General features: G+C 46.0%; 1 protein-coding gene across 9 annotated transcripts in view; it reads right to left on the reverse strand.

Annotated features, from left to right (window-relative positions):
* Nucleotides 1-9,641, reverse strand: part of CARMIL1 (capping protein regulator and myosin 1 linker 1) — a 356,120-nt gene extending 346,479 nt beyond the window's left edge. For 6 of the 9 annotated variants that reach the window (XM_057493799.1, XM_057493802.1, XM_057493798.1 and 3 more), the window contains exons 1-2: nucleotides 8,630-9,641; nucleotides 4,910-5,007 (exon numbers count right to left, since the gene is read on the reverse strand). In XM_057493799.1, the coding sequence (XP_057349782.1) occupies nucleotides 4,910-5,007; nucleotides 8,630-8,816 (285 nt within the window). In that variant the 5' untranslated portion in view covers nucleotides 8,817-9,641. Of the gene's footprint in view, nucleotides 1-4,909; nucleotides 5,008-8,098; nucleotides 8,597-8,629 lie in introns of those variants that run through there. The other 3 variants (XM_057493804.1, XM_057493800.1, XM_057493805.1) reach the window with 3 other exon arrangements.
* Between the last annotated feature and the right edge of the window lie 637 nt (nucleotides 9,642-10,278).

Raw genomic sequence — 10,278 nt, forward strand, 5'->3', positions numbered from 1 at the left:
ACCACAGTCCTCTCCCCGACACAGGCAACAGCACAGACCTGGGAGGGAAGAGGTCACTAAGGACCTTGCTTGCTCCTGACAATATTTTTCTTTCAATCATTAGTTCTTAAAAAAACAAACATGCAAAGAGCCCAGTTAATACTAGATGCTGCCAAAGATTGAGAGAGACTGGATCACTCATTACACTGCTGGTAGGACTACATAATGACACAGCCATTCTGGAAAATAGTTTGACAGTTTCTTATAAAATGAAATAGGCAATCCCAGTGCAAGCCCACAACTGCACTCCCTGGCATGTACCAGGAAGAGATGAAGACTTATGTTCACACATAAGTCTGTAACCAAATGTTTGTATTAGTTTTATTCCTAATAGCAAAGTGGGAAACAACCCCCAAGTCCTTCAGTGGGTGAGTGGGTAAACAAACTGTGGTACACCCACACCATGGAATACTGCCCAGCCATAAAAAAAAAAAAAAAAAAGGACTAATGGATACGCACAACTTGGATGAATGTCCAGGGAACTATTCAAAGTGAAAAAAGCCAGTCCCCAAAGGGTATACACTTACTGCGTGATTACTTACTCTTAAATAACATTTTTGAAGTAACAAAAGTATAAAAATAGAAAACAGATTAGTAGTTACCAGGAGTCAGAGAAGTGTGGGTGTGTGGGCATGGCTAAGGGCTAAGGAGGGCAGTATCTTCAGGGATCCTTGTGGTGATGGAAATGTTCTGCATTTCACAATGTCAATGTCAATATCCTGATTGTGATACAGTACTGGGATTTTGCAAGATAGGGGAAAGTGGATAAAGGGTAAAAACGGTCTCTGCATATGATTTCCTACAGCTGCAATTATCTAAAAATGAAATATTAATTTTATAAATGCATAAATTAAAACACATTTTTTTAAGTCCAGGTACTGCAAAAATTGGGTGGAGATTCAATTAGCAATTGAGAGAATGGTTTACGAGACTAAGAAACACAGAATCACTTTTAATGACATCCCTTAAAGACAAGAGCAAAAGATACCCCAGCACCAGCTGACACGTTACCAGCACATAGCCTACAGCGGGCCTGCCCATCATGTGGACAAAAGCACAGGGCCGAAGGGCCATTCCACAGCAGAGCACCCTCAGGACCAACAGCCTGTCCAAGCCTGCTTTATCTTCCCGTTAACTATCCCAAGAGGCACGATCCTGGGTCTGCTCCCCGTTTCCTAACCTGTGCTCACTAGGGTCACTGGCCAACAGCATACCTGATCTTATTCTTAGCAATCACAATGCCCATAGATGTATTCCTGGCTCCGAAAAGCCAGGCAATGAAGACACTAGTTTATTTTCCTTTAACACCCTGACTGCCAAACCTATTTGATCACAGAACACTGCCCCTGATCACCCCAGCATTTCCTATTTCATTTGACCAGAGCACACCTTAGCAAACTTGGATCTAGCCAGTTGTACCCCATCCTGCTAGGAAGGGGCCATGAACTGTAAGTAAATCTTCTTGGCCTTGCGGTGAACTGGGCTCAACCCCTCAATAAAGGCAGTGGAACAGAAGGAGCAGCACTTTATGTGCCACAAAGAAAACAGAATGCAGGATCTTGGCTCCTTTAAGCTTTACCATTTTTGGGGTGTTTATCACGTGCTACTTAGGCATTATGCTAAGTAAATTAATCTTCAAAGCAACCATTTACAAACAGATACTGTTATAATACCTATTCCATTAGAGAAAGGAATTGAGGCTTAACAATGTTATAAAGCAGATGGGCTGCAGCATGAAGCAGGTACGACTCCAAAGTCCAAGTCCTTAACCACCGAGCCTACGGCCTCCCCGAGAGAGGGGAGGGTAAAGTTCATGTAAAGGTCATTACAAACAGGTGACAACAAGAGACCTGTTCAACCAGTTCCACCTCTCACCTGATATCCCGACTGCAAGGAAAGAAATTAGCTTTGTCACTGGCCTTTCTCCGCCTCACACTCCTTGGTCCAGTTGAACTTAGCATTTCTCTGACATGCTGAGCTCTCTCTGGCTTCCAGGCCTCTGTTCCCTTTGTCCAGAACTTGTCTCTACTCTCCCCTTGGCAGCTGCCACTCATCCATCGAGTGTCAGCTTAGGTTTCTTCCTTCTGGAAGTCTTCCTTGACCCTCAGGCTTGAGTTAGGGTTTCCTCCTAAGGGCTAACAGAGCCCCAAATATTCTACTCACAGCACATCTCGAAGCACTGCCTCTGTGACATGGTTCATCCCAGTTAGACTGTGAGCTCTGAATCCATGAAGTGAGAGACCATGACCATCCTGTACATACCATGTGCCTGTCACACAGTAGGTGCTCAATTAGTATGAAACAAATTAGTGTATCAAACAATCAAATACATGGGGAGTACTGATCCTTCTGAGGCCCAAATCTTCCCCATCACTGGTTGAAACTTAACAACCCCTAAGCACCCCTAAGGATATTTTCTTTTTATTTTAAGCAGAATGGTGAAGCAGACAGGCTCTGAGTGAGAAGATCTGGGTTCAAATTCGACACTGTTATTAATTAGCTGGATGACCTAAAGCAAGTTACTTTAGCCTCTCCAAATCTCAATTTCCTCAAATAGAGATATATATGGTGCTGACCTCACAGTGTTGCGGTAGGACTGAATAAGGTAATGCACAATTAAGGATTCAGCAAGGTGTCTAGCACACTGATCAATGCTCAATAGATATTAGCTATTATGACCATGAAAACAAGGAAGATGAAGATAAGCTCTCTACAAAAGATAAGCAAGAAATAGGATAAAGTCTCAAAGGATAAAAAGAGGCAACCAAGTAATATATAATACACTCCTAGCTTTATAAAAAGGAAGGATTCTAAGAGTGAGCACAGGGAGAATGGAACAAGAAATAAAACTCAAAAAAAAAAATACTGAAAATATTAAGCCAACTCATTTATAACCTGTTTTAGTGGACTGACAGCCAGAAGAAAGTCAGAAGTGCAAATTATAAGAGACCCAATGTTTTAATTTAAGTAATTGGATTTCTCTAAATTCAGAAACTTCAAAAAGAACAATTTATAGATGGTCAATTCACCATTGACCGACCATCCTGCTCAAACTTGAGGCTTGTCAGACACTGATTATTTCTGTTAATAATTCCAGCCCATGCAAGTAAGGAAGAGCCAAAAAAAGCCTATACCAAGCCACCTGAAACTGCTCAGGTTCCAGAGAATCCAGAGATTTGGGGACACAAATGCTTACATTCAATACATCTGTAATTTGGTTACACCTTTAACTGACTCCAGATAATGTTAAGATGAGCCTAAAAAAATCCTACCATTAAGTACCAATCATAAAACTACTTTTAAGCTGTGCTAACTTTATTATACTGGACACCTAAATTTGTCTTTGAAATTTTAACTGCAAATTTTACTTACGATATGGATTTATTCTTAGTATGATAAATAACGTCTATACCAAATAATACCACATACCATGTTAGACCGTTGTAGCAAACAGTATTCGATATTTAAGTTGTATAAAGTTGGATCTATCTTGTGAAGATTTACTTTAAACATATAAACAGCAGAAACAAAATTTCTTCTTTCTACCCTACTACCTTCAAAAAAATACGACTATCCTATGGTTGAACAACATTAAGAAAAACATACTTTAAGAAACCTTTTGTTAAAGCTAAATAAAACAGAATGGCACCAATCATTTCTGCTATTGATAACCTTAATCACGTAGTCTCTGTGAACACATTCTGTTGCAGGGCAAAAGCCACTCAATCAAGTGTTCCCACTTCAATTTCTCTGCCTTCCTGACTTGTACACACAGACAACAGAGAAACAGAAGTCATCCATCAATAACATAATCCTTACATCTATTGGGAAAGCAGTCAGATATTTTAAAAGTTCTCAAGACAGATATTATCATAAAGACACTTCGAATTCTGTATCAACTTCAATAGAAGAAACAGAATATTAAATATATTCTCTTTCAATGTCATATGCTTGGGATTTATTTTAAAATATTCCAGGAGGGGAAAAAAAAGACCAAAACTGTAGGGCAATAGGTAAAACGATATTGATGCAAAACCGAAAACTGTTGAAGCTGAATGAAAAGTATGCATGGTGAGATATACTCTTCTCTACTTTTGCCTATGTTTGAAAATTTCCAATGCTAAAAAGATAAACAGAATATTCTAAAACAAACAAGATGTACACATACACCTAAGCTTAAATTTAAGGCTTGCCATCATCTCAACACAGAAGCCACTAAAATACCACAAAAGGCTTTCACCACTCTAAAGGCACAACTCAGCCAGTGACAACTCCCTAACAACTCTGCCTGACAAGGTCCAGTCCTTCAGCCCTCACAACAAACCCAAGGGAATCCCAAGTCCCATCTCAGCACTAGCAGATACTGCCTCCAGCGGGCATTTCCCTCTTAAACACCAAAAACCAATGTAAAATGACAAATGTCTTTACATTCTCAGATCACCACCTCTAAAATGCTCTATGACAGAACATTTGAGAAATTTTAAACTGACATGAGATGAATTTTTTAAACTCCTAAGTCCTTACAAATAAAATCATAATCAGCCACAGTAAAGTTAGTAAGTAAATTTCATTTAACACAGATCTTTGAATAATTTGCAAATAGGCTCTAGGAAATGACCTCAATGTAGGTGACTATAACAATTTTAAGAAATACTATTTTAAAAACTTTGGTCTCCAAAATCTAAATTACCCTACTTTTAACTTTCAATGGGCACATATTCCAATTAACCTAGGACAAAACGGTGATCAGAACTTTTGAACAAAGTATAAAACACAGAACTAAGTGCTGCATGAAAATTAAGCAATCAAAACAACAGATAGGGAAAAACTTGTACTTTCAAACAATACTTTGAAAAAGAATCATACTTACCAGCACTTTGTTTTCAACTTTGTCTCCCTTCACTTCCAACTTCACTTTCTTCTTCACTGAAATTTTTATCTTTCTGCCAATAACATCCTTTATGCTTTCTGAAAGAAGGGAACAGTTTAATTATACTCTTTTTATTAATAATAAGAAAAAAGCATTTGAAGGAGTATTTCAGGCTGTTTTTAGTGTTGTTTGACATTTTTTTCTGCTTATTTTGACAAGCCTGATAGTTACCAGTCACCAAGTAGTTAATGAACACCTACTTTGTGCCTAGGACTGTGTGCAGATGATGAGGCAAATATAAAAGTATATGACATAATACCAGTCCCTGCAAGGCTAGACATCAACTTGCTGGGCAACGGAATCCACACACAGAATGCATCGTTGGACAGTATAATGAAACACTAGATTGCACGCAGACCATAAGCACAACAGCAATTCATTAACTCCTTTGGCTAGTTATCCTCTGGCCCCCAGAACTCTCTGTGCTCATCACAGTGCCATACAAATATTGTTGTCTATAAGTACCTTGAAGTTAGGAAATATGGCAAAGAACCAGGACCAAACAATTTAGCTAGAAAATGGTGTTCCTGGCCATCTGTGCTTCCAAAATCATCATAGTACAATGTCTTGTTCTATGAGGCTTCAAGGAGGAAGGGACCCCTGAGATGAATCTTGAAGGAGTAGGAAGTAGACCACTGGTTTCCAAAGTAGAGTGAGTGTACAACACAAACCATTGAGATACAGGTAGAAAACAGACTTTTTACTTCTATTTGCAGTATGCTTCAGATTGTTTTAGATGATTCACTAAATGAAGTATATATGCAGGTTAACAAATAAATGTGTTTAGTAAGGGGTCATCTAAATATTCTTATTGGAAACCCACCACAAAAGTTTAGAGTCACCCAGTTATATGAGAATAGTGAAGAAGGGGAGGAAAGGGCATTGCCAGCAAAAAGAAGGGCATGAAAACATGAGAAAGCACAGCTCATTCAGGGAACAGCAATGAGGTGGAACACCAGGGGGAAAGGGGACAGGCACATGTAGGGGTCCTCACTACCCTGGGAGCTCTCCATGCAGCTCCTATCTTATCAGAACTTGAAACAGGTACAGGCACTCCTCCCTCCCCTAAAAAAGTGTGGGAAGTGAGCAACTGAAATTGACTTAAGAAGGTAAACACATGGGAAGATGGGAAGTTATATACCAAAAGGTTAAAAGTAGCTACCTCAGAGTATTGATGTGGGTGACATATACCCTTTGCATTCTTCTATGCATGTAACTTTTAAAATAATAAGCCTGTATTTCATAATCAGAAAGATACACAACACATGTTTAAAACACCTTGGGGATTACCTTAAGGGGATATATTGAGGTTTTCACACAAGGCTGTCATTTTTAATTAATCAGAGTAGAGAAGGCCTGTGAGCATTTAAAACGAGAGAAAAGCAAGTGCAGGAATTTCCCCTATCCCAGACTACTTAGATCATTTAAAGGCCCAGAAAAAAACATATTAGGCCTATCACAAAACCATGTGTCATTCAGTTGAATGATATGTGAGACGGGCAACACTCCATAAACAGAAAAATTCCATTTACAGAGAAGAGTTAAATTTAACTTTTAAAATATCCCTAAGGATTTATTTTGAGAACCACCAGTATAAACCAGGCACCTTATTTCCATCCCATCCTTCCCACCCTTTCATTGGGTCTAAGTAATTACTTAACCTTTTCATTACCAGGCTCAAAGACAACTCATTTAAAAATCCACCGCCCTCTTCAGCTAACTCTTATCCCCTGGCCAGGGAGGCAAACGCCCCATCCCTGAACTTTCTTTCTCAGGGCCTCTGGAGGCATCTTCAGAGGCTCTGAGGCTTTGTTTCTTCTTCCGGAGTAGGGTGTTGGAAAGATGTCAGCTTCCCAGAACCGCATAGACCCCTCCTCCAGCAAAGGCAGCTGATGCTTTATCTCAGTCTTGGGGAGACGCAAGAGGCGGCAGTACAATGGGGAAGGGGAGGGAATAACTTCATACCCTAAATTCGGGTAAAAAAATTTCTTAATTCAACAAAAGCAGAAGCTTCCGTATAAACCTAGCAACAGCCTCTTTACATCAAGTTTCACCCGCTGACTTAAGTCACTAATGGAAGAGCACACACCAACTCCTCCAAAGTATTAAGGCTAAGGAGAAACGGGGGGCAAATTCCTCAAATGCGCACGAATGGGCAGTTAGAACTTCCTCTTGCCAGCACCGACCAAACGGCACCTTTCTGAGGTGTGGAGGCCGTGTAGTGAGCCAAGGATGGTAGAGTGAGGAACACAGGTCACCGGGGCTCAAAGCCCTGGCGCTCACAGACACCCATACCTCGTTACAACACATGCAACACACACACAAACCAGCACCCCTACACCCCCGCCCCCCCACCGCTGGATTTTCAGAGCACTTCCCCCACCTCGTTTTAGCTGTCATCTTAACCACCGCATAGCTAAGTTAAATCGCAAGACATAAAATCCACCCCGCCCCCCCCCCCAAAAAAACACAAAACCTTACGGGAGCCAAAGAATGGGTCACCTGACATGGGGTACTATACCGGTTTCCTAAGAGATGCGGGGTGGGGAAAAACAGGTTAATTATTATCAAAATAAAGCTTTTATCATTACCCTCAGTTTCCTAGCCCGAGTTTGCGTCAGTCCTGTAACCCTTTCGCTCCCAGTTCGGCTCCCACGCCTTCCAGGCTCGGTCATTACAACCGGACTGGCGCCCCCTCCCCCAAGTCCGTGCGACCTCCCGCCGGGGACCTCCTGGGGGCGGGGGAATGCCTGGCACACGCCGGGGACGACCCGCTGCTCGCCAGCCGTCCCGGTGCTGGACTTCCCCGGACGTCCCCGAGGTCAGCGGCGTGGGCCGGTGCCTGGAAGGGTCCTCCTCGCTTCCAGGGCCCCCAGGACCGAGGCGGCCGGCGCCCCGGGCTCGCGGCGGTCCAGCGGAGCCGTCCCGGGGCCCCAGCTCGCCTGGGCTTCTCGGGCGGTCAGACGGGAGCAGACTTCCCGGCGCCCCCCAGCGACCCCGCCGTCCACCCCTCCGACCTGAGGGGCGCCCAGCCTGGGCGGGGCCCGCGGGGCGGCGGAGGAGGGAAGCGGGTCGGGGGCGAGGGGCACGCAGGGGCTGGCGGAAAATCCACGACCGCGCGACCCGTACCTGTGAGCTCCCCGGGGACCTCGGCGCTCTCCTCGGCCATGGCCGCCCTCTAGGCGCGCGGGCGCTGCCGCTCCAGCTCTGATTCGCGGGTCCCCGCCCTTCCCCGAGCCCCGCAATTTCTCAGACAGATGCGTGGGCCAGAGAGCGGGGGCGGGGATACAATGTTGCCGCGCCCTCCGCCCCGCCAAAAAAAAAAAGGAGAAAGTTGCAAATACGAGGTGGATCCCGGCTACTGCCTGCACAGGACGCGTCCTGGCAGTTCCCGGCGGCGGAACCGAGGCCGGCGGGATTCCGAGGGGGCTCGGGGCGGACGCGCGGACCCTCCTGCCCCCGGCTCGCCGCTCCGGCCGCTGCCAGGCTCCCGCCCGCGCCCCGCGCCGCACCTGGGGCCCTAGGTGGACGCGGAAGGCTCGCGGCGAGGGCGGGGAGAGCGGCGGGGGCGGGGGGCCGGCGTGTGCGCGCTCCCCGGCCGGCCCCGGCCCTCCCCCTGCCCCTCCTTCCCCTCCTCCTCCTGCGGCGCCTCCCGCTCACCTCGCGAGAGCCGGTGCCGGTTCCCCGGCGCGGGGGGCGCCCACGGGGGAGGGGCGCTGCGCGGGGCTGCGGCGGCCTCGGAGCCCCTGCCCCCCTTGGCAGCCTCGCCGCCCAACCGCAGAAGCCCTGCGCCGGGAGAGGGGCCGAGGGAGCCCCGCCGTGGGGGAGAGCCGGGCCCGCAGCGCATTCCCGGCCCGCTGTCCCCGCCTCCCGGCGGCCCGGGGGAGGCCGAGGGTTGGGAGGCTGCAGATCCTGCGGCCCCGTCTGTGCGGAAACCGGCTCCTCCTGGGACCCTGCGACGCGCTTTCCTTTCCCAGCCCTCCCCGGGACCAGGCGTTTCTTCGGCGTTATTAGTTTCCCATTTCTGGTGAGCGGGAGCCCGGCGGAATCTGTAAACGCTGATCGTGCGGCGAGAAGACCCCTTGCGTGTGCTCGGCGGGCGCTGCGCAGCTGCCGTGTTCAACCTCAAGACCTGGGAATTGCGAGACGCCTTGAAAAACGCCTTTCACTCGCGGCGGAACCTCGTGCAACCCCAGGGCATATTCCGGGAGCTGAGCTTTATTCACTGAGGCCGGACTCGGTCTGCTGGTGGGTCTGATCCTGCCGGGCTCTTCTGCCTCCGACCTCCCTGGGCTCCACCCGAGAGAGAGAGTACTTAGGGCCTAGAACACTTGTGGGGGCCCCTGTTGCTGCCTAGTGCCTGGTGGCTGCGAGTACCTTCGTCGAATTAGGCTGCTTTTAAAGGACAGAAAAGGGGAAGGGGGTATATGACAGGGAACCCTGCGTGATGGTGGTCCGTTGGTGGTCGCCCTTGGATCCCCAAGAAGAAACCTTCCGCCTCTCCGCCAGCCTAATATTCCCATTAAGGCATTTATCAATCTGGCCCCTTCCCACCCTACCCTCTCTCACCCCTTATTTTCACACCCTGACTCTCTCCAAGACTATGTGCTGTTTGCTTTTCTCTTCCCTCTAAAGTCCTCTGATTCTTATCTCTTGTGTTTTCAATTCCAGTCCAGTGTGTTCCTTCTTTATGAAGATTTTCCAGGGTGTTTCAAATCACTGTGATCCCCCTGTTTAAAACTACTAGAATATATATTGCCTGAAACACGTTTGCAAACACTATTTGTCTGTCTTTACTGTTTAACTCTAAACTGCTCTCTAGACTAAACAATTTGAAGGTAGGACTTTTTATTTCAGTCTTTTGAATCTTCTCAAAGACTTCTGCAAAATAGGTGTTCAATAACCATTTGTTAACTGATGGGTTCTAGAGTTTTGCACATCAGGCTGTTTGTCTCAGAAGTTGGCAATTTCTTAAAGCTGGACATTTCCTTTATGCATTAAATACCGTTCTGTGCAATAAACGGAAATTAACATCTCAAAACTGTCTTCCGTTCAACTGTGTGTGTTAAATAGTGTTTTCTGGCACATACCAGTGAAGTTTTAGCAATAGCCCTGAGGGTTCCAAACCATGTGGTTAACTCTTGAAAATAAAAACAAAAGATTTTTTTTTCCCTCCGGGGCCTGGAGGGTCCTGAAAGAATGAAGAAAGGCTATATAGCAGTCCCATAATTCAGTGTTCCTTGGCATCTTTTAAAGAAAGCTGCGCTTTCAATAAAGAATCTGGCTTTTTCACTGCCTCAAGACGCTGA

The sequence above is a fragment of the Manis pentadactyla genome, chromosome 16, assembly GCF_030020395.1.
Source record: "Manis pentadactyla isolate mManPen7 chromosome 16, mManPen7.hap1, whole genome shotgun sequence".
NCBI classification, from domain to species: Eukaryota; Metazoa; Chordata; class Mammalia; order Pholidota; family Manidae; genus Manis; species Manis pentadactyla.